General features: G+C 37.9%; 1 protein-coding gene across 8 annotated transcripts in view; it reads left to right on the forward strand.

Moving 5' to 3' along the window:
• The window catches only part of FAM13B (family with sequence similarity 13 member B), an 86,274-nt gene that overhangs the window by 7,805 nt on the left and 53,427 nt on the right, over window positions 1–25,042 (forward strand). For 3 of the 8 annotated variants that reach the window (XM_025852307.2, XM_025852313.2, XM_025852309.2), the window contains exons 2-8: window positions 12,343–12,509; window positions 13,759–13,950; window positions 14,374–14,586; window positions 15,574–15,751; window positions 16,054–16,195; window positions 19,799–19,897; window positions 22,296–22,456. In XM_025852307.2, coding sequence (XP_025708092.1) covers window positions 13,794–13,950; window positions 14,374–14,586; window positions 15,574–15,751; window positions 16,054–16,195; window positions 19,799–19,897; window positions 22,296–22,456 — 950 coding nt within the window. In that variant the 5' untranslated portion in view covers window positions 12,343–12,509; window positions 13,759–13,793. The remainder of the gene's footprint in view (window positions 1–12,342; window positions 12,510–13,758; window positions 13,951–14,373; window positions 14,587–15,573; window positions 15,752–16,053; window positions 16,196–19,798; window positions 19,898–22,295; window positions 22,457–25,042) is intronic. The other 5 variants (XM_025852311.2, XM_073887809.1, XM_025852312.2 and 2 more) reach the window with 3 other exon arrangements.

Here is a 25,042-nt window from a genome sequence, read left to right on the forward strand (position 1 = left end):
CTGCTTTCTGAGATTTTTTTTTGTTCCTATTCTGAGAGAGGGAATGGTGATCTGTTGTGAGGATTCATTTGGTTAGTGAACTGGAAAGTACACTAAATGATAGCATCAGTTCAGATATTGGAGTTCTACTTTTTTTTTTTTAATAAAGATTTTATTTGTTTGAGACAGAAAGAGACAGCAGGAGTGGGGGTAGGGGCAGAGGGAGAGGGAGAAACAGGCTCCCCGCTGATCTGGGAGCTTGACACGGGGATGGGGCTCTATCCTAGGACCAGGAGATCACGACCTGAGCTGAAGGCAGATGCCCAATCATCTGAGCCCAGGCACCCCTGGAGTTCTACTTTTGTTTAGTGTTCACCAGTGAGGAAACAAAGGAGAAGTCATATCTTTTGCTTTCAAAGTTCACAATCTAGTGGGGAGGACACATACAAAAATAAGTATATTAAGTGCTTTTTTTGTTCATGTGCTAGCTTTCCTTTCTTTTTCTTTTCTTTTCTTTTCTTTTTCTTTCTTTCTTCCCCCAGAGCAGTTTCTATTCAAGTTTGTGCAAAAGAGAAATGTCCTGATTTCAAGGGACCCAAGAACAGGTTAGGTTGTAGGATTACCCATAATATCCCTTACATGAAAAAAATGAAGTGTTATAGTTTTGTATTAATGTGCAATAAGAAGTGATAAACTAGTCTTCTTAAAACCTTGCTCATTAGTTTGTAGTAGGCGCTGGGTGTGCATGTTTTCAATGGAAAAGAGGTGAAAGGTTACTAGAATAGAGTCTGGAAGAGTCAAAATTTGTCCATATTGAGATTACATGCACACATTTAACTGTCTACAGTATGTGTTCTCTATAATGCATATATGCTTTCTCAGATATTTTTGGTCACCTTCTAAATTGTAGTGCTATTTTTAAAAAAGGATCACTCACTCATTGTGCTAGTACTTAGTGTGAAGAGCTAATTTAGCTGATAAGTCACTTTGACTTAATGGAAAATCATGCTCCATTAGTGGACCAGTGACGCTGGAGTGCTTGTGGGAAAAGGGAATCTATCAGGAGGCATCTTCTAGAACATTCAGGCTTACCTTTTAATCAGGAGACAGGCATTTAAAGTGTTACCTTTCCGGGGCGCCTGGGTGGCTCAGTCGTTAAACGTCTGCCTTCGGCTCAGGTCATGGTCCCAGGGTCCTGGGATCGAGCCCCGCATCGGGCTCCCTGCTCAGCGGGGAGCCTGCTTCTCCCTCTCCCACTCCCCCTGCTGGTGTTCCCTCTCTCATTGTGTCTCTGTCAAATAAATAAAATCTTTAAAAAAAAAAGAGTTACCTTTCCTCATGTAGATTTTTTTTAAGATTTATTTATTTGAGAGATAGAGAGCGAATGTGCATAGGGGGAGGTACCTCGTGGTCTCCTTGGCTTTTTGAATCAGAATTGAGGCTGCTTTCCAAGTGTCGGACACTTAGCCAACTGAGCCAGGTACCATGCTCGTTTTATTTTTTAATCTACCTACCTACCTACCTTTCTTTCTTTCTTTCTCTCTTTCTCTTTTTCCCTTTCTCTCCTTTCTTTCTTTCTTTCTTTCTTTCTTTCTTCCTTCGTTCCTTCCTTCCTTCCTTCCTTCCTTTTCTTTCTTTCTTTCCTTTCTTTTCTTTTCTTTTTTCTTTTTTTTTTGTTTTCTTTTCTTCTTTTCGTTCCGTAATCTCTACTCCCAGTGTGGGGCTCAAACTTATAACCCCGGATCAAAAGTCACATTCTCTACTGATTGAGCCAGCCAGGTGCCCCCAGTAGTGCTCATCTTAATGTTCTGGTTTCTTTTTTTTTTTTAAAGATTTATTTATTTATTTATTTGAAAGAGAGAGAATGAGAGAGAGAGAGAGAGAGCACATGAGAGGGGGGAGGGTCAGAGGGAGAAGCAGACTCCCCGCTGAGCAGGGAGCCCGATGCGGGACTCGATCCCAGGACTCCAGGATCATGACCTGAGCCGAAGGCAGTGGCTTAACCAACTGAGCCACCCAGGCGCCCCAATGTTCTGGTTTCTTAAGACTTAAAACACTTAGATTAGAAAGATTTGCAGTTAGATCCACCAGTATATTTTAGCATCATCATTTACAAATTTTAAAGTCAAGCTGAGTAACTTGAGGCTCATAATACTTTTTATTTATTTATTTGAGAGAAAGAGTGAGTGAGTGAGCACGGGGCAGAGGGAGAGAGAGAGTGAGAGTCTTTTTTTAAGATTTTATTTATTTACTTGAGAAAGAGAGAATGAGAGATAGAGAGCATGAGAGGGAGGAGGGTCAGAGGGAGAAGCAGACTCCCCGCTGAGCGGGGAGCCCGATGTGGGACTCGATCCCGATGTGGGACTCGATCCCGGGACTCCAGGATCATGACCTGAGCCGAAGGCAGTCTATTAACCAACTGAGCCACCCAGGCGCCCTGGGAGAGAGGGAGTCTTAAGCAGACTTTGTGCCCGCAGTGGAGCCCCACTCAGGACTGGGTCTCACGATCCTCAGATCCTGAGATCACCACCTGAGCTGAAACCAAGAGTCCAACTGACTGTGCCATCCAGGTGCCCCACTTTCAGTTTATATATATATATAATAGTGTCTGATTCATAGCATTATTCTAGGTGTGAGAAATAACTTGTAAAGTGCTTCAGATATTTTTGTAAGTAATAGTTATTTTTCCTTCATGACTTGATTATCTTCGGTTATTGTGGAAAGTAGATGTGGCAGCCATTTTTGATGTTTTATTTAGTTTTTAATCACTTAAGGAGATGCCCCTTCTTGTTAATCTTAACTTCGAATAGACAGTATTGTTTCTTGTTTATGTCTTTATTCAACATATATTTAAAAAATTAAATTATGTGTCATGCATTGGGTGAGGCCTTTAGTGTTACAAAAGATGAAACGACAGGGTTCCTACCTTCACGGATCCTCTCTATTGAGAGACAGACATACTTTAATTCTGTGAGATAATTGCTATAAAAGTCATGGTATATTAGGAGCAAAGAAGAAGGAGAACTGTATGCTTCGGAAAATTAGGCAAGGTTTGATAGGAAATTAGAATTGGACTAAAATATCAATAGAAGTTTGGTGAACTGGATGGGATTGGTTAGGGTAGTGGTAGGTTATGGTGTTGAGTTACCACTTCAGGCACAGAAAATGGTATGTGTAGAGCCTGAGAGCTGTGGATTATGGACTTCAAGTAACTTAAGTATTGCTGGAGAGTAGAGTGAGGTGAAAGAGTGGCAGGAAGGGAGATTTTACTGGTAGGTAAAGTACTTGTAGGCCATGCAATGGAGTTTAGGGTTTAGTTTGTATGCTGGAGGTTCTTAAATCTTTCTATGCATTGTAATCACCTGAAGAGCTTATTAAACATGAGGTCCAGGCCATGTTCTCATGGATGCTGGATTGGGGTTGTGGCTTTGTACTCTGTATATTGAACAAACCCCTCCCCATCCTCAGACGAAGTTAGAGAAACAGTATGTTAGGCCACTGGTCTCAGAAGTGAGGTACTTGGTTTTTTTTTTAAATTTTTAAATATAAGTATTGTTGACATAAAATACTGTATTAGTTCCAGGTGTACAACATAGTGATTTGACATTTATATACATTAGGAAATGCTCACTGCAATAAGTACAGTTACCATCTGTCACCATACAGAGTTATCACATTATTATTGACTGTATTCCCTGTGGTGTACTTTTCATCTCTGTGACTTACTTATCTTATTACTGGAATTTTGTACCTCTTAATACCTTTCATCTATTTGCCCTTCTCCCCACTCCCCTCCCCTCTGGCAACTACCATTTTATTCTCTGTGTTTGAGTCTATTTCTGGTTTTTGTTTCATTTCTTAGATTCCACATACAAGTGAAATTGTGTGGTATTTGTCTTTCTGATTTATTTCACTTAGTGTAATATCCTCTAGGTCCATGTCTTTGCAAATGGCAAGATCTCCTTCTTTTTTATGGCTGAGTAATATCTCATTGTCTGTATATACCACATCTTCTTTATCCCTTCATTCATTGATGGATACTTAGTTTGCTTCCATATCTTGGCTACTGTATATAATGCTGCAGTAAGCATTGGGGTGCATGTATCTTTTCAGAATAGTGTTTTCATTTTCTTTGGGTAAATCCTCATAAGTGGAATTACTGGATTGTATGGTATTTCTGTATTTATTTATTTATTTTTAAAAGATTTTATTTATTGGACAGAGAGAGACATAGCGAGAGAGGGAACACAAGCAGGGGGAGTGGGAGAGGGAGAAGCAGGCTTCCTGCTGAGCAGGGAGCCCGATGCGGGGCTAGATCCCAGGACCCTGGGATCATGACCTGAGCCGAAGGCAGACGCTTAACGACTGAGCCACCCAGGCTCCCCAGTATTTCTGTATTTAATTTTTTGAGGTACTTTTTTTTTTTTAGATTTTATTTATTTATTTGACAGAGAGAGACACAGCGTGAGAGGGAACAAAAGCAGGGGGAGTGGGAGAGGGAGAAGCAGGCTTCCCTCCGAGCAGGGAGCCCGATGTGGGGCTCGATCCCAGGACCCCGGGATCATGACCTGAGCATAAGGCAGACGCTCAACGACTGAGCCACCCAGGCGCCCCTTTTGAGGTACTTCTATACTGTTTCCTGTAGCGGCTGCACAAGTTTACTTTCCCACCAACAGTGCAAGAGGCTTCCCTTTTCTCTATATACTTGCCAACACTTGTTATTTCTTTTTGATACTAGCCGTTCTGACAGGTGTGAGGTGATATCTCATTGTGGTTTTGATTTACATTTTCCTGGTTAGACCAATGTTACACATCTTTTCATGTCTGTTGGCCATCAGTATGCCTTTGAAAGTGTGTGTGTGTGTGTGTGTGTGTGTGTGTGTGTGTGTGTGTGTAGCAGTAATAGTAAAATTTTTTTTTTGACATGTTAAAGATTTTATTTATTTGAGAGAGAGAGCCCGAGGGGGAGGGAGGGGAGAAATGGGGAGAGAGGAAGGGGGAAAGAATCCCAGGCTGACTCTGCACTGACGGGGCTGGATCTCACAACCCTGAGATCATGACCTGAGCTGAGACCAAGAGTCTAATGCTTAACCGACTGAGCCACCCAAGGTGCCCCGCAATTTGTTTTTATGTATTAAAATTATTTTTGTGTATGTTTTATTATATATATTAGTATATTATTTACTATTTTAGAAATATGCATACAATACAAAAATGAAGGGTAGATTCATAATTTTTTTCCTGATCAAAAATTTGGAGTCCGGGACTCTAGGCAGTGGAAAACAATTGAGGAATTTTGTCCAGGGGGGGATTTGGGTTAGATTTTAGTTTTGAGGAGATTAGTGAGGAGAATAGATAGGGGACTTAGTTACAGGGGTTTCATCTCCCTATGGCTTTATTACTTTGTTTTGATTGGGATAGCTTGAAATCATGGTTGGAGGTTATAAAATAATTGACTGTGGTCATGAAACCCTTTTGAGAGTTTTTCAAAATGAACCAGGCTGTTTACCAGTAGCTTATCTACAGGGACAACCAATTTTTGCCTGAATACATTAAATAAGAGAGGAATAAAAGTTGTCTCAAGGTAAAATGGTTTACATTTAGTGTGTTTTAATCTTTGAAATATATGTGTTATATCTAGTATCTTAGTTTGGCAACTGTAGTCCTACAAAATAGGCTTAATTCCATTGTTCATTGTAGTTTTGTGGAATGACCATAGAGGAAGATTGTACTCTCAAGTAGTATGTTAAAGTGCACTCAGATGAACAAGTCCTCAGGCATAGGGGTAAAAATTGTCACAAGGTGTACTTCATACTCTTTTTTTTGTTTTTTTTTAAGGTAAAGAAGTTCCTAAACTTTTGAGTGTTATAGCTCTTAATTTAAAATACTTCTGATCCTGAATTCTGTTTTATCCTATAATACTTAATGGCATAGTCAGTATGAATTTAATGATAGATTTAATTGACTTGGTGTTTTCCTTGATCAAAATAGCATCTGTGAACATATGACAGGTAACTTTATGCACTCTTTTTTTTTTTTTTAAGATTTTATTTATTTATTTGACAGAGAGAGACAGCAAGAGCAGGAACACAAGCAGGGGGAGTGGGAGAGGGAGAAGCAGGCTCCCCGCTGAGCAGGGAGCCCGTTGCGGGACTCGATCCCAGGACCCTGGGATCATGACCTGAGCCGAAGGCAGACACTTAACGACTGAGCCACCCAGGCGCCCCACTTTATGTGCTCTTGAGACATTTGTTCAGCCTGTTTGTTTGGTGTACTGTTAAGGGTTTCAGACAAATGAATGCCTTGTCAGTTTTTCAGATCAGGAAGGAATCACTGATTTAGCATTTTGGGAACCTTCATAGAGCTATCTTTGTTCAGTTTGAATGAAGGTAGTGCCTTCTGAATGAAGAGGTGTCTTTTCCTTTGCTTTGATGAAATGTTTAGAGCTTGCTAATGAAAACCTAAATATAAGGAGCAGGGGTAAATTTATTTGCCTTAAACTTTGGTTCATTGACTTAGAGTCAGACAGTGTAATTGTCTACAAACTTAAATCTCTTTTCCCAAAGTTTACCATCTTTATTGAGGCCCAGCTCCCTGCTGACTTTTTCCTCATAGTAAATTAGTGATAGGGATTTGTTTTTCTTTTTGGCTTTAGCAGTTATTGAGGTAGCTCTTAAATTTTTCTGTGTGAATTGTATCCTATTTTATCAAAAAGCATTTAGGGCAAAAGTGAATTTTCTCATTCTATTCATTTTGAAAGTAGAACTTTTTTTTTTTTTTAGATTTTTTTTATTGATTTGACAGAGACACAGCGAGAGAGGGAACACAGCAGGGGGAGTGGGAGAGGGAGAAGCAGGCTTCCCGCCGAGCAGGGAGCCCGATGTGGGGCTCGATCCCAGGACCCTGGGATCATGATCTGAGCCAAAGGCAGACGAAGGAAGATGCTCAACGCCTGAGCCACCCAGGCGCCCCAAAAGTAGAACTTTTTCACATGAAAATGACATTTTATCTTGGCAGATGTTGCTCTTCCCACAGATGGTTTATTTGCAAAACGATAAAACTTTATTAGTATGTCTCAGTTCGAATCTTAGTACTGTTACATTGTTTTGTTAAATTGTTGGCCTTGAAAAGACTTAATCTTCAGTCCAACTTTAATTTCTTTTTTATTGCTATATAGAAAATGTAGTAGTTTCTAAATGTGCTGGATAACATACTAGGGCCGAATAGGATAGGTTCTTGAAATGTGGTTGAAAGAGATCTTTTATTTTTCTTTTTTGGATAGAGAAGTATATTTTATTTTATTTTATTTTTTTTTTTTAAAGATTTTATTTATTTATTCATGAGAGACACACAGAGAGAGAGAGAGAGAGGCAGAGGGAGAAGCAGGCTCCCAAGGAGCTGGGAGCCTGATGTGGAACTCGATCCCAGGACTCCGGGATCATGACCTGAGCCGAAGGCAGATGCTTAACCATCTGAGCCACCCAGGTGCCTGAGAAGTGTATTTTAAAAATGACATACTCTATAATGAAAATAGTTTGGTATTAGATAATCTATTAAAGTGATGTTATGTCTTTATTTGTGTGGTTTCTTTTTAATTTTTTCAGTTTTTTTTGAAGTATAATTTACATGCAGTAATAATTTATATACAATAATATTCACCAATTAAATGTCCAGTTCAATAAGTTTGACATGTGTGTTAAGCATGTAACCACCTTTACCATAGTCATGACAACATTTCTATCACCCCAGAAAGTTCTCAATGTTTTTTGGTTTTCTTGTCAGTGAAATGGATATAGTGAAAGTATCTGCATCCATAGAATTGTAAGGATAAATGAATTCATACATTTAAAGCCCTTAAGGGGTACCTGGGTGGCTCAGTTGGTTAAGCATCTGTCTTCAGCTCAGGTCATGACATCAGGGTCCTGAGATCGAGCCCCACGTCTGGCTCTTTGCTCTGTGGGAAGTTTGCTTCTCCCTCTCCCTCTGCGCTCTCTCTCACTCTGTCTCAAATATATAAATAAAATTTTTTTTAAAGATTGTTTATTTGAGAGAGAGAGAATGAGAGATAGAGAGCACGAGAGGGAAGAGGGGCAGAGGGAGAAGCAGACTCCCCGCTGAGCAGGGAGCCCGATGCGGGACCCGATCCCGGGACTCCAGGATCATGACCTGAGCCGAAGGCAGTCGCTCAACCAACTGAGCCACCCAGGTGCCCATAAATAAAACTTTTTTTTTTAAACATACATTTTATTTTATTTATTTATTTTTAAAGATTTTATTTATTCATTTGACAGAGAAAGATAGTGACAGCAGGAACACAAGCAGGGGGAGTGGGGGAGGGAGAAGCAGGCCTCCCGCCGAGCGGGGAGCCCAATGCAGGGCTCGATCCCAGGACCCTGGGATCACGACCTGAGCCAAAGGCAGACGCTTAACTGACTGAGCCACCCAGGCCCCCCCCCCCATAAATTAAAACTTTTAAGAAAAATAATAAAGCCCTTAAAATAGTTACTGGCATATTTTTTTAAAAATATTTTATTTATTTGGGAGAAAGCACAAGAAGGGGGAGGGTCAGAGGGAGAAACACACTCCCCACTGAGCAGGGAGCCCGATGTGGGACTCAATCCAGGATCATGACCTGAGCCAAAGGCAATCCCTTAACCGACTGAGCCACCCAGGTGCCCAGTTCCTGGCATATTGTAAGAGCTCAGTTATTTGTCCATTGTATAGATGTTGTTCTCTAACTTTTTTAAAAAGCTCCTCTCTACGAATTTTATGAGGTATTTAAAACTTAGAAGATTCTGTACTAGGCCATCAAGAAAACCCTGAAATCTTGCCATTTGCAATGATATGGATGGAACTAGAGGGTATTATCCTAAGTGAAATAAGTCAATCAGAGAAAGACAAGTATCGTATGATCTCACTGATGTGAGATGTGTGGAATTTAAGAAACAAAGCAGAGGATCACAGGGAAGAGAGGGAAAAATGAAACAAGATGAAATCAGAGAGGGAGACAAACCATAAGAGACTCTTAATCTTAGGAAACAAACTGAGGGTTGTTGGAGGGGAGCTGGGTGGGGGGATGGGGTAACTGGGTGATGGACATTAGGGAGGGTATGTATTGTCATGAGCACTGGATGTTACATAAGACTGATCAGTTACAGACCTGTACCCCTGAAACAAGTAATACATAATATGTTAATTAAAAAAAAGATTCTGTGCTATTAAGAAAGGTGTATGTTGCTATCATATATACATATATATAAGTGGAACTGAATGGAATGCAGAAATACCTTGATCTTCAGCAGAACTCAAGTTGATAGCCTGGTAGATGAAGGTACACTTTCCTGAATGTACTTATCACCCACTGTTATTGAAGATTGGTATTTAATTGCCTTTTTTTTAATCGCTCTTGTCTCATGATATAAAATTCAAAATGATTTCTTATTTGTTGTCAGTACCACTATAGGAGGCAACAGTCATTTGTATATAACATGATTTTGCTGTTTTAGGGGCGCCTGGCTGGCTCAGTCAGTAGAGCATGCAACTCTTGATCTTGGGGTTGGGAGTTTGAGTCCCATGTTGGGGGGGTATATTGTACTTAAAATTAAAAAAAATCTTAAAATGATTTTGCTGTTCTGATTTATAATAAAATTATGCTTTTGGAAATCATTGGTTACTTTGAAAGTCTGAACATTGTATTCTCTTGTCAAGCCTTTTATTGATTAACTGCTTTCTTTGCTTTTATTGATTCTAAGACATTACATCAGATCTCTTTGGGACATTTTTCTGTGGTACCTGCTACTATTTTCTTTGATGATTGGATTTTGTAGTTTAGATGTCACATGAATTTTCTGTAGTAATGAAATTACTAAAACAGAATAACTCTAATAAAACAATAGAAATTTTTTCCTCACAGATCTAGAGAGGCCAGCAAGCTAAAATCAAGGTGTGGGCAGGGCCATATTCCCTCCAGAGGTTCTGGGGAGGAATCTTCCTTTGCCTCTTCCAGCTTTTGGTGGCTCCTGGTGTTTCTTGTCTTGTGACAGCATAACTCGCAGTTTCTCCCTCCATCTTCACATGGCCTTCTTCCCCTCTTTGTGTCTCTATGTGTTCTATCTTCTCCTTATAAGAACACCAGTCATTGGATTTAGGACTCACCCTAAAACCAGGATGATTTTTTTTTTTTAAGATTTTATTTGAGAGAGAGAGCCAGAGAGAGAGCACAAGCAGGGGGGAGCATCAGAGGGAGAGGGAGAAGCAGGCTCCCCGCTGAGCAGGGAGTGCAACATGGGACTCTATCCCAGGACCCTGGGCAGAGGCTTAACTGGCCAAGCCACCCAGGCACCCTCAGGATGATTTCCTCTTGAGATCCTTAACTAATTGCATATGCAAAGATCCTATTTCCAAGTAAGTTCACATTTTGAACTCCTGGGTGAACATGAGTTTTTTGGGGAACACTGTTGAACCCACTACAGATAGAAAGGGAATATTTACATGATTTAAGCTCTGACAGGGAGTGGGGAACAGGATTAAATAATGTCAAAACTACTTTGCATTTTGCAGGAATGTTATTTTGGGCCACTCTCCAGTCTAAATGCTTTTGCACTGTGCTGATTCCTGGTTTCATTGACAAGGCACAGAAACACTTGAGTACCCATTTTAGTGAACATAGAACTTGCCTCTGACAAAACTCTTCTAATGAGTGTTCATTTACTGTACATCAAGCAAATCCCCTTTTTCTTCATGTCATGAAGGTATCAACCTGACTTTTACTATAAGTTCATTAAACATTTTATCCCTGAAGTTAACCTCTCTAAAAGATCTGTAACTTAACTTTGAAGCTGTGTTTCAGGTGAATAGGCTACATGTTTTAGCAGGCATTTCAGGATATTTGGGAAGTAATCATCTACCGAAGATTTGTTGTGGGAATGTGGTTTTCCTTCCCCTCCATTTTTCATGTTCCTCCTGGACATACATGTTACTAATAAGACATTTTTTTTTAAGTTAAATTATTTCTTTTTTTTTTTAAGATTTTATTTATTTATTTGACAGAGAGAGACACTGTGAGAGAGGGAACACAAGCAGGGGGAGTGGGAGAGGGAGAAGCAGGCCTCCTGCTGAGCAGGGAGCCCGATGCGGGGCTCGATCCCAGGACCCTGGGATCATGACCTGAGCTGAAGGCAGATGCTTAACGACTGAGCCACCCAGGTGCCATTTTTGAAAACCACACTGAATGATACTACTCTTCTGCTTACCTGGACTCTCTTGAGCAGAGTGCTGTAGCATAGTTTCCTGAGCTTATTAAAAGGTTTTTAAAGTAGATTACTGGAATTCACAGGGGGTGATGAAATAATAGTTCACAAATGAGACCAAATATTAAACGCATTGTCGGGCGCCTGGGTGGCTCGGATGGTTGGGCGTTTGCCTTCGGCTCAGGTCATGATCCCAGAGTCCTGGGATCGAGTCCCGCGTCGGGCTCCCTGCTCCTTGGGAGCCTGCTTCTCCCTCTGCCCCTCTCTCTCTCTCTCTCTCTGTCTTTCATAAATAAATAAATAAAATCTTAAAAAAAAAAAAAGAATATATATTTAAAAAAAAAAAAAACGCATTGTCAAATAGGTCTCCTCTCTCCCCAGCCTGTTCGCTGGTCTTTTAACGTTTAATACAAAGAAGAAAGAAAACTGGTTCTCTGTCTACTACCTTCATGTATTACCTCAGTTAAACAGCTGTATAGTTATTACTCTTATATAAAGGAAACCTGAGATTAGAGACATGAAGACATGGGAGTCACATGTGTAGGATGGTGGAGTTAATATTTGAATGTTAGCTTTTCTGGTTCTGTTAAGTGCTTTTTTCCAACATGTGGTATTGTCTCTCCAAACCAGAAAGTTCAGACAACTGCATTCTTGCTAAAAAAATATTTGCTGTATACAAAGAAAAGAAGAAAGTACGTAAGTGCTTTTCCAAGCTTAAAATCATGTCTTCATTTCTTTGATCTGAAAATGTTTCTGTGTTTGTTTTGAGTATATGAGGACCCAGTGGAGGTGGGCGGGGTGTGTGTGTGTTCAAATGAAGGATCCATTGAAGAAAATGGATTGAGTGGTGTAATCTCTGAAGATCTGTACTGTTAAAGATTCTCCTTTGTAATGCTTTTATTTGTTTTTACCAGAAAGATTCTTATCCAGGTTGGCCATCATAATTTGAAACCTTGTGCAAGATTTTGCCTCTAACTAAGTCACGGGCAAATTTTCAGGCAGAAGAATGGTTTTCAGTATAGTTACCCTCCTAAATGGATTTCACTGCTTATTCTAGTTGCTTCTCATAATATGAGATGGTTTAGGAAATGAAAATTGTTTTTTTTTCTTCTAGATTAACTGCTGAAGTACTGATCGAGTTCTGTGTTTCTTCAATGAGGAACTACAGGCTGATCTTCTGCCATAATCTCAAACAGCCATAAATGACAAAAGAATGCTTGCTCAGTGAGGGTAGCTGGTGCAGAAGCCATTTTTTAAACTTAGGTGTTTAAGTACTCAAAGGTAAGTTTTCAAAATGGTGACTCCCATGCTGTATAAATCCACAGGAATTTTGGAGTTTATCTCCTGTTGCTGCTATTTGATTATTAACTTGAGGTTTTGTAGTTATTAGCTGGCACCGGATATGTTGAAGAATGGATTTTGCTTGTCTAAATTATATAAATTTATGGCATTTTACTTCCCCTGAGTTAATTTCTGTTGTTTCTGTAAGTTGAATGGATTGTTTCCCAGTCACACTGCGACACTCTTGATTGACTGGGGTACAGCTATTATGTAACTTATATAGAAGTTATTTTTGCAAACTTTAGAATATTGAGTAGATTTATTGTTTTACTCTGTTCTCTCTTGTAGTGAGAAAGGAATTGTTTCTCTGGTGTGATGAAAAAAAAGCCCAGTTGGTGTCATTTTGTTCATTAACAACTTTTTTTCAAAAAAAAGTTTTTCTTTTGAAAATACTAATTTCCCACATAAAGTAATAAGTATTTTAGGAAACAAATTTTTCTTGGGATTACTTGTTCTCTGATGCTTCAGATATTTGAAACATTGTCTTCTTTCACTGCTTTACTGATCACCATTCCTACAAAGTTAAGACAAATAACATTTCTTCTGAGCGAGACTGGCTGTGGAAATTTTTCTTTGCAATAATTAATGAAACAGCAGGATTGATGAACATTCCCATTTGAAAGTTGACGTCTAGAACTGAAAAATTCCTTCATTTATAAAAACATATTTTGGCTGCTCTGTCATGTAGAAATAAGAGCTGGTTGATCTTGTTCTTACTAGCCCATCATTGATAAAAAGTGATTTTCAGCCCAGTACTTTATAAAAAGTGATTCTTTCCTGTTTTGGGTGCTTATAAATTAAGAAGTTAGATGTGCTTCATATAGCACAGTCCAGAAATGATTGGGTTTGGCTTTTTACCTGTGTCATTAAGCTTGGTCAGTAAAGGTCCTCTTGGAGCCACATTTGCCCCTTAATTTGTCTTTGGGACATTAATGTCCTTTGTTAAGTTTAATGATGAATTTGCCATTGTTTGATAAATGCACAAACTAGTAGAGAAAATGGATGATTGTATTGAGCTTTATTTGTAGAATACATTGTGGGCCTGAAAACTGGAACATATGTAATGATAAAAAAACACATTCAGGTGTAAAGCATTTTTTGTAATGTATTTAATCATATTGTCACCTGTTGATTATTAGTCTTTTTTTTGTTTTTGTTTTTGTTTTTGTTTTTGTCTTTCATTTGGCAGAAAAGACAGCTTTGATTTCTGGCTGCAAAAAAGATATGAGGAAGAGCTCCTCCCCTTCCTTGAGTAACTGCAACTCCGTTCTTGCTAACAAAATATTTGGAATTCCACTTGATGAGCTGCAGCAGGGAGGACATCCAGACAATGAGGTTCCGTTCATAGTCCGCCACGTTGTGGACTATATTGAGGAACATGGTATACATTTCCTTACCTTGAGGGCTAGCCTTTGTTTTAATAAACACAACTTATCCCTTTTGACCTTGGATTTTTTTCCTTTTTTTTTTTTTTCCCCAGTGTGGAAAGTCCAAAATATAGTAAGGAAAAGTGATAGAAATTTCTTATGTAAAGTCATATACTTAGAAATGCCCAGCATATAGCATTTTTTAGTGGGGTGGTAAGAGGAATATTTTTAATGGAGGTGGGGTGGATAAAATAGATTATCCCTCGGGACAGAGATAGTTATGTGTCTAAATGTGTGATCTGAAGGTGTTTAGCCCAGTAAGGAGAGCCAAGAAGGGCTTTTCAAAAGTGAGTATTTTAAGTTGATTGGAAAATGAATATATACGGCCAAGTAGTTGAAGTTGAAGCTTCTTTAATTTTTACTTTGAACTAATGTAGGAGGTCTGGAGCAACAAGGACTTTTTCAAGTCAATGGAAATGCTGAGACAGTGGAGTGGCTTCGGCAGAGATACGACAGTGGGGAGGAGGTGGACCTGGTCAAGGAAGCAGATGTTCCCTCGGCTATTAGTCTCCTTAGGTTTTTCCTCCAAGAACTTCCTGAACCTGTCATCCCTGGCAGTTTGCATATTCACTTGATGCAGCTTTCTCAAGGTAGTATACTTTGGTTCTTACCAATTGGTCATTTACCATTGATTTCAAAGTCTTTTTATCTTGTAGAAATTTTGACATGTATACAGTAATTATTGTAGTTCTGAGATTCATTTCTCATGTTCGCATTTGGGGACATATGCTTTTTGGGTCTGTATGGTCTAGTCAAGGTACTGGCAACTTCTTCGATCCCTGTAGTCCTATTTACCTTTATGATTGGTCTTAGGAAGCCTAAGCTACAGGGTGCAGAGGAGGAGAAGAAGGCAAGGCAGGAGACAAGAACAAGGAATAGGAGGGTTGGGAAAGAAGAGAAATACATATAAAGTGGTATGTGTGGCATAATACCCAAAGATAGTGCTGTTCCTTAGTGGTGATGTTGCTGTAAGATATTATTTATCTCTGGTTTGATAGAACGTCCTAGGAAAAACCAGAAGTACATCTCTGATTCCAGGTTCAGAATATACTTGGACCTTGTTCTTGGACTCCTGCCTGAAGGAAATAAAATACCAATCTGGACATCAGACTTTAAGCCAAATAAAGAAAAGAAAGGCTGATTTGTATTTGTTGGGTGAGGTTTTCAGTGGTGTGGGTTAAATCTTCTTTGTTCACTCATAGTTGTTGACTAGCATTGGTCAGTGCATTCTGACTTCTTATAGTTGGCAGTGCTTTGGAAATACAGGTACAGTCATGCAAGAGACAGTATGATGAGAATTAAAAAAAAATAAATTAGAGAATTTGGGCCGATGAGTAATAAATGAGGAAAACATCCTTCAGCAATTGGGGGGTTGAGCTCCTTCTTCTCCAACTCCTCTCTTCCACTTAATAAGTGAAATGTGAAGCTCTAAGGCATTTGGCCTCTGGTAGAGGAAGTGAAGAGGTTTTGAATTGTTAATAGTAAAAAGGTGATGTGGGTGGAGTAATGTGAACCTGGCAAAATATCTGAGCTTTGCTTTTACTTCATTAAAAAAACCTGTCATTATGTTTTTATAGATTATAATAATGAAGATGAATTTGGAAGAAAGTTGAGGTTCCTTTTACAGCAGCTTCCACCTGTTAATTACAGTTTGTTAAAGTTTCTGTGTAGATTTTTAGCCAATGTAGCATCACATCATGAAGAAATTTGGTCTGCAAACTCTTTGGCTGCTGTCTTTGGTCCAGATGTCTTCCAGTAAGTTTTTCCACAAATTTTTATGTAATCAAAAAAAAATTGAATTTGTGAAATAGAGTCATTATACTATCTGCCAGTGATCATAGGTTGGTTGGTGAACCATTATTTTTTATAGTAGATCTGATTAATCCAGCATTTCTGTGAAGAGGGTACAAATTAGGTAGGCTTTACAGATGGGAAAACTGAGGCACAGAATGATGACATAAATTGCTCAGGTTTATTAAGTGACTCATTGGTTGTCTTCTAATTTTACCTGTATTTGATTTAAGGACTCTCAATTCAATTTAGACTTTTATTCTTAGCATTTACACAGATGTGGAAGATCTGAAAGAGCAAGAAATAGTGAGCAGGATAATGGCTGGACTTCTGGAAAATTACTATGAGTTTTTTGAGAATGAAGAGGAAGATTTCTCATCTAATGATTTGAGTTCAATTACTGAACAGGTGAGAATATTTTAAATACCCTACTTGGAGGGAGAATTTTTAAAGAATATGCTTTTTAGGGCTTGGCACAAACTCAGGTGGACCTTTTAAGTACTAAACAAAGCAGTTCTTTTGGTTATTACATGTAATCATGGGTGACACATCCATGTAATGTATGAATGTGGTATTTTTTTCTGAATAAGTTGTTCTCAATTTGAGTAATAAGGAAAGGGTATTGAAGGCAGAGTATATGTTAGATATTTTGTGGGGTTTGCATGTTTTCCTTCTAACTTAAGCATTGTTTATTTTGTAAGAATAGAGTGGTGTTTTTTGTTTTTGTTTTTGTTTTTTTTTTGCAAAGAAACTTAGCATATCGGAATGTAGGCAAAGGGTGAGAAATAGAAGGTGGAGGGATAGATTCAATACAAAGTTCACACAAACTTTAAAAAATAGGAAGTTTTTCTTGATGAAAGTCACAAGTCAGTAGACCGGTGCAGTCATTGTATTGGGAAGCATCACGGTAGTTTTTTAACTTTTGTGACTTTGGAAAATTAACATCCAATTTCTGGCTACATTATATTTTGTTGTTCTATGCCTTGATGGTTGAGATAGTACAAGAACCTGGTTACTTTCTCCTTCATGAAATGAAAATATTGATGCACAGTAATTTATTGTAAAGCCACATTAATTCAGACTTTTCATGTTTAGAATTTATAATTTAGGTCTATGTGGAGGTTTTTCTTTTGCACTGAAGTGAAATAATTTGTCCAACAAACTTTTTTAGTTTAAAACCTATGAAGTTACTTATATTTTGGGCATGGGGTGTGGTTGCTACTTTTTTAATGAGTAAATCATTCACCTGGTTAAAAAAAAAAAATTCACTAAAGTTTCTTGCTTTTACCCATATCCACTCCTTTGCCCCCATGTTGGTTTTCTCTGTGTTTGTTCCAGAGTTTCGTTATGCAAATGTAAGTAAATATTTGCTTAGTTTTTTAACAGGAAAGTAGCATACTGCACACACTGTTTTGCACCATGTGTTTTTTTTTTTTTAAGTCTGTTAATAGTGTATTGGGAAGTCTTTTCTTACTGGAATATAGAGAGCATATTCTTTTGTTTTCACTGCAAAGATCTCTATCGTATGGATGCAACATTATGATTTGATTTATTGTACTGATCTCCACTTGGAAAGGTGTTAGTATACCCCATTTTCTCAGAAGAGTCCTGGTTTATGTTTCCTTCTCATGTAATTATTAGTAGCTCTTCTTTTCACTCTCGTATGTATCCAGGTTTTGATGATTAATTATATGGTAATTATTTATTGATGCATATTGGGTGGCTTCTCTTCATTTGTTTTTAAATTAGGAAGCAGCAACTCTTGAAAGGTAGTTTATCATACAGATTTTCATTAGTTCTTACAGGTCTTGGTTCTGATAATGTGAATTTAGGAGTTTTATTTTCTGGGTAGCCCATCTTTTTTTTTAAAAAGAGTTTCTGTACTGTTGTGAACTTTTATGGGTAAGTCTTTTTAATATTTGGAGTTGAGACCTTCCTTAGTTTTCCATGTTTTCTTTATGTAAGCATTCATATTGTTGTCTGATTTTCCCTCCCTCTTTCCCTTCTTCCCTTTTTCCTTCCATCCCTCCCCTTCTTTTCAAGTATCAGGAACTTTAAGGAAACTGTAACAAGACAAATTGCAGTTTGTAATGTGTAAACTGAGGATGAAAACAGTGTGCATATGTATACATTTGTGAAGTAAACCAAGTGGGTGGGTAGAATGTGTAGCCAGAATCAGTGATCCATGGAACTTTTGGCATATTTTTTGAACTTCTAACTATCATATACAGTTCCTGACTTAAAAACTTGGTTAGAATAAAGAATTGACACATCTCTTCAAAATTATTCTTGCTTTAAAGAAAATGACAAGGGCGCCTGGGTGGCTCAGTTGGTTAAGCGACTGCTTTTGGCTCAGGTCATGATCCTGGAGTCCCAGGATCGAGTCCCGCATCGGGCTCCCTGCTCAGCAGGGAGTCTGCTTCTCTCTCTGACCCTCCCCCCCTCATGCTCTCTATCTCATTCTCTCTCTCAAATAAATAAATAAAATCTTAAAAAAAAACAAACTTAAAAAAATAAAGAAAATAAGAAGAGGGCAAGGAGGTAGATATTCCTTAAATCATTAATGTCTTTTGATGCCCATAAGAAATCCCATCTTTGGGGACTTGTGTGCCACTTCTTTGGGGTGCCTGGCTGGCTTATTTGGTAGAGCGTGCGACTCTTGATCTTAGGGTTGTAAGCTCAAGCCCTAAGTTGGGTGTAGAGGTTATTTAAAAAAAATAAAATCTTAAATTATGTTTTAGTTTTAGTGATTTATTTAGTTAAAATTAATGGCTGCTCAAAATGAAATAATATGCATACGTGTGTGTTACTCATTTTGTACGTTTCTAAGATGATTTGACTTGTAAGAAAATGATGATGCCAGTTTGCCCTAATATTTATATCTTGATGACTGAAGTCTTCAGGGTATGCCTTGACTATGTTTTATGTTGTGTGTAATTCTCTGCTATTTCTGCTACCTTCAGCTTCCTTACATACAGTGGAATAACTCACATGTAATGCATTTGTATTTTTATATTTCTTTAAGCACTAGAAAACGTTAAGAAAACTTAACATATGTTGTGCTTTACATTAAATAGAATAGTGGTTAATAAACATCAGGACATAATGTTGAATTCTGCAGATTTGCCTGTGGATAGAAAAGAGGATGTTAGGGGTTCCTGGGTGGCTCAGTCAGTTGAGTGTCCAATTCTTGATTTCGGCTCAGGTCTTGATCTCAGGGTCATGAGATTGAACCCCATGTTGGGCTCTGTGCTCATTGCAGAGTCTTCCTGTCCCTTTCTCTCTCCTCCTCCCCCTGCTCTCACCCCCCCAAATAAATAAATAAAATCTTTAAAAAAGAAAAGAGGATGTTAGCATATTGAGTAGAATATACTCAATAAATGGAGTAGTGCTGTGAGTTGTAGGAGACCGGGATGTATATTTCATTATTTTGGCCTATTGCTAATTACCTGAATCTGGTTTCTTATCTCTTTTAATCGCATTTCTGAACTATAGGTTACAATAGTAGAACAGATATCTGAAAGCTTTCTTTAAAGCAGATGTAATAACTTCAATTTGACTTGTGAGGCTGAAGTGATAATGTATTGAGTGAAAGTAAAATTTCCTCAAACTTCGCACATTTTGGTTGTATTTTCAAATTGACCTAATTTAAATACTGCTAATTTCTTATCCCCATACTTAAAGATATGGGTAGACCTGGCCCATCCTTGCAATGCTTTGATTATTTTTCTTCTGATTGTGATATTTGAAGGAAGCAAAGTTAATCTCATGCTCTCTTCTCTTGGAGTTTCCTCCCATTAATGCAAGTATTTGGCTGCTAGACCTTTTCAAGGTGGTAGATATTTCTATTAATAGTATGAGAGAGATGACTGGCGATGATGAATAGAGAGTGTTTGAGAAATGACCCAGAGTTGGTGGACAGGTTCTTTGTATGGGATCCCTACATGAATGCAAATTCAGTAGAGTGGTTTGAAGATGTAGGTGATAATTATGTTTCTTTATACATTTGAGAAGGCAGGTAGCAGCGTTCTCCACAAGCTGGAGTCTGGAGAGCAGGCATTTCACGAGGCCCTAGAGAAGGGAATTACAGCAGTCAAAGAAAGAAGAGATGTAAGTATGGATGAGGGTTTTCCGTAAGTGGAGTGAGTGGTTTTCCATGAATGGAGTTGAGACAGTTGCATATATAGGGCAGGTTCAGAATAACTTAGGAACAGATACAGCATTGATAAGCAGAAGGTCAGGTTGACAAGGAGAGGATTAAGGACTTTTGAAGTGTGGGGTGAGAGATGGCATTTTTAAGTTTTTAATACTTATTCTTACCCAAACTAATTTAGTCATTTCTTACTGCAGGGAGTTATATTGGGAGGCCTGGGAGATAGGATGGGGGAAAAGAAAATCCCATTAGGCTACTTTTCATGTCATATCTTACTGGATGATTATTGGTGAAAATACTGGACAGTGTCAATTAGTTTACATAAAGCTTATTGAATTGAATATAATATACTCAGTGTAACTGAGTATGAGGTATTTGTAGTTCCTAAGAGCTATTGACTGTAGGCACAAACTAGTTTTTAAAACATGCTGTAGCATGTTAAAAATAGCAGTACTCTGTACTAAAAATTTGTGGAGTGAATAAATATTTATTCTCAGTTTAAATAACCATCTTAAAAAAATTTTTTTTTTAAATATTCTACTGTGGTGCCCAAACCTTTATTGATCAGCCACAGTAATTCCCATTTAATACCTCTGAAAACAATATTTTCTTGCCATTATTTTTTCTTGCTTGAGTTACCAGGTGGATGTTAAGTATATTCTTGAATTTCATTAATTTATTAAATACATACAAGGAGAATGAGGGTTATTTTCCATTTGATTCAGTTTAAAAAACTGATATACCATATGAAATTTTTACCTTTGTGTATAAATCTAACCTTCAGTTAATAATCATTTAATGATTTTTAGTATTTTCATCATTGTTCAACATGATAGGGGATAGATGAGGGTTAGCAGTTAGAAGCACAACAAATTCAGCTAAATCTGCTGCATATGCTTTATATATATGAAGTAAGTGGTTCACAAATTGAGGTCTTTAAGTATTATTGTTAATAATGAATTTTTAGTAACCCAGATAACTAGTGACCTTGATATACCAGTGGTTGAGGGCTCCTGCTTTAGTTTGGGTGGCAAATACTGTCTGGTTTTCTTAAAAAAAAAAAAAAAAAATAGTGATGTTACATGTAGAAACTAGGCTCTGTGCTATATAGAAATAACAATTCCAGTTATAATGATAGCTATTTGTTGCTTAGTATGTAGAGACACTATAGAAGAGTTTGCATATATTATTTAATCCTTTCAACTAGCCTTATGAGGTAGGTAGTATGTACAGCATTTCCATTTTATTCATAGGCCTGGAGAAGTTAAGTAAGTTGAGGGGCAGTTAAGGGCACAGTAGGAATGTGAACATATATCTTTCTGCCTTCATAGTCTGGCTTTTAAGTACTTACTGTATTACACTTGAAAGCAGGCAGTCTGTACTTGCTCATTACGAGTGTGGTAGAATGCCACAGAGAAATTACCTATCTTCTGGTTAAAGTTTACTTTCTGAGGGTATTGTAGCAACTATGTTTGACTGTCTGGAAAGAGCACCACTCTTACACATAGTGGTAAATTTATTTTAGGTAGTTCCAGTGCATTTGGCTAGAATGGATAAAGGTATACTTTTACTGCTCAGTGTTTTTAATGACTTACTATTAAATTATAAAAGATGTTAAGACAATTTATGGCTAGTTTCTTTGGGATAGCTTGAAAAGTTTTTCTCATTTGGAAATATTTTGTTGGTTTTCCTTCTCTGATATTATTCATTGTCTTTTTATTAGAGTGATTGTTTACTTATGTAGCCAGCTTGATAATGGAAGACATTTTATAGCCCCTGCCAGAAAGAGAATTACAGCCTTGAGTTGTGCTACTGACCAAAGCAATGAGTTCCCTCTTGTAAGGTCCAGTCTCTTCATGAAAAACTCCATCTGAATCATTTAGAAGTTAGCTGACATTTTCTAAAACATAGTTAACACCTTAAGGCAAAATTTCTCTGCCCTTTTCCAGCGCTTGTCCTATATTAAAATCACTTGTTAAATGCACCTGGAAATTGGAGAGGTCACTTATAAGTCTTTATAACTATCAGTCTATAAAACTGATTGGTTAAGAAATGAAGATTTTTTAATGTTAACTAACTGCAGTGTGCAGGCTTTTCATTGTGTACTTTCTTACTCATATTCTTAGTGATATACTAAGGTAATCATCGCTTTGTGCTTTAAAATGTTAAGTTTGGTTTGTGGTTTTCTTCTAATATGGGAGAGTTGGCAATTATTCCGTTAGGAAAATTGGTCCTAGGAAATGAGGTAAAAAATGAGTTGTTTGTGTTAAAATTTGCTTAGAATAGTATATCTTAGATAATGTCAATTAACAGTTGTATTAAATTTTGATTTTCAATTTCCTCTTATTTATGTAGGTTAATGAACTTTCTGAGGAAGAAGAGGAAGATGAAAAGCTGGAACATATAGAAGAACTTCCAGAAGAGGGTGCAGAAAAATCAAGTGACATGGCAGAGGTGGTACAATTAAGGATGACTGAAAACATCATGGAACCAAATAGTGTTACAGCATCAACAAGGTAGTATTTCAGAAAGAACCTTAGCCTTTTTTTTTTTTAAAAGATTTATTTATTTATTTATTTGAGAGAGAGAGAATGAAAGAGAGCATGAGAGGGAAGAGGGTCAGAGGGAGAAGCAGACTCCCTGCTGAGCAGGGAGCCCGATGTGGGACTCGATCCCGGGACTCCAGGATCATGACCTGAGCCGAAGGCAGTTGCTTAACCAACTGAGCCACCCAGGCGCCCAAGAACCTTAGCCTTTGAACGTTTTATTCTAGATGTAGATACACTGAAGCACTAAATCATGCAAATTGTAACAATGTGTGAAAGATTGATTTGTATATGGGGGCTCCTGGGTAGCTCAGTCAGTTAAGTGTCTGCCTTCGGCTCAGGTCTCTCTTTTGCTCACTCTCTTTAAAAAAAAAAAAAAAAAAAAGATTGATTTGTGAATGAAAAAGAACAACAAAATTTTAAGCAAACTTGCTAAGAAAATTTCAGATATTAGCCTTTATATTTCTCTCTCTCTTTTTTTTTTAAAGATTTTATTTATTTGAGAGAGAGAGAGAGGGTGAGAGAGCACAAGCAGGGGGAGCAGCAGAGGGAGAGGGAGAAGCAGATTTCCCACTGAGCAGGGAGCCTGAGGTGGGGCTCGATCCCAGGATCCTGGGATCATGACCTGAGCTGAAGGCAGACGCTCAACCGACTGAGCCACCCAGGAGCCCCTAGCATTTATATATATGTGTGTATACACACACACACACACACACACACACACACACACGTTTTTTTTCAAGATATAACCTTTTACATTTCTTCTTAAAGTTTGTATTTTTAGTATGTTTTAGTTGAGTTGGGTAAAATGTAAGAACCTTTGGAAATGGAAAGATACAGTGGTTGAATTGACTTGTATTTCCAACTTCTAGGCTACTACTAGGTTGTTAGGCTATAAGGAGAGAACGGTGTGATGCATTAAGATAATTCTTTCCAATCTTTTCATGTATGAAGGGATACTATTTACATGGCATACTGTGTAAACTTCGTAAATGTGGTAGGGTAGAGGCACTATCTTAGGGCATAGGTGGAGTCATTGGATACACTGTTTAGGAAGCTTTATTATTTATTTATTTATTTTTAAAGATTTATTTATTTGTCCAAGAGTGAGCGAGCGCATAAGCAGGGGGAGCAGCAGGCAGAGAGGTTTTGGCTGATTGATTTCATGAAGGTAAAAAAAATACATTCTTTGATTGTCCACCATAGATGAAAGAAAAATAGGGGAGAAATACCCCTAGAATGCACAAGCCCTAGCATATAGGGAGCTGTGTATAAATTTGTTTTAGGGAATTAGTGGATACTGGTGATTGAACTTTTGGTAACTTTTGATGTTCCATCTTTTTGAGTTTTTCTGAGAGGTAGTTCGTAGTGTTAGGTAGCTACTCTATTTTGATTCACGAGTAGCTGTGGGAAAATATGTTAGAAACCTAAGGGAAATAAACATTTAGTGATGGTTTAAAATAGCAGTTCTGAAACTTTTTGTTTTCAAATGTTACATTCTTAAAAATTATTGACAACTCCAAAGACCTTTGTTAATGTTGATTATACCTGTGAGCATTTACCATATTATAAGTTAAAACAGCATATTTAAGTCACTGGAAGTGTTTCTTTATAGAGTTGTAGTTGGGAAGATGCTTATATACAGCTATTTATGACCTAAGAGGTTTTTTTTTGTTTTTTAATTTATTTATTTATTTGAGAGAAAGAGTGAGTGAGAGAGAGAGAAAGAGAGAGAGCACATGAGCAGGGGGAGAGGGAGAAGCAGGCTACCCACCAAGCAGGGAGCTGGATGTGGGGCTCGATCCCAGAACCCTGGGATCATGACCTGAGCCAAAGGCAGACGCTTAACCGACTGTGAGCCATCCAGGCGCCCCTTGTTTTTTTTTTTAACCTAACAGTTTTTTGATTGAAAAATTCCTCCTCCTTCATTAGTTTTAGGTCGGCGGTTCTCAAACTTTCTGATCTTATAACCCCCTTACACTTAAAAATTATTTAGGACCCAAAGAACTTTTGTTTCTGTGGGTTATATCTATTGGCATTTACTCTATAAGGAATTAAAACTGAGAAATTTATATTTTTAAAGTAGCAATAAACCCATTACATGTTAATGTAAAATTTTTATTTTTTAATTTTTTTTAAAGATTTTATTTATTCATTTGAGAGAGAGAGCACAAGTAGGGGTAGAAGCAGAGGGAGAGGGAGCAGCCAACGCCCCACTGAGCTGGGAGCGGGACATGGGGCTCGATCCTAGGACCTCGAGATCATGACCTGAGCCGAAGGCAGACGCTTAACCATCTGAGGCACCCAGGGGCCCTGTTAATGTAAAATTTTTAAATGTAACTATGTTTTCCAAAATCTCCAAAAAACTTTTTAGTGAAAAATTTTTTAGTGGCTTGTTTTATATTTTTACGGTAGAAATGTCTTTAATGTCTGGCTTAGTAGAAGACATTTTCTCTCTTGCATTTTCCTCTGTATTGTGTTCCTTGCTGTATGTTATTTTGGTTAAAGTATGTGAAGAAAATTTGCCATCACACCAGTAGGTAGTTGGAAATAGAA

This window comes from Callorhinus ursinus, unplaced genomic scaffold (genome assembly GCF_003265705.2).
Source record: "Callorhinus ursinus isolate GAN/ISIS: 27379988/994484 unplaced genomic scaffold, GSC_fseal_2.0 scaffold83, whole genome shotgun sequence".
NCBI classification, from domain to species: domain Eukaryota; kingdom Metazoa; phylum Chordata; class Mammalia; order Carnivora; family Otariidae; genus Callorhinus; species Callorhinus ursinus.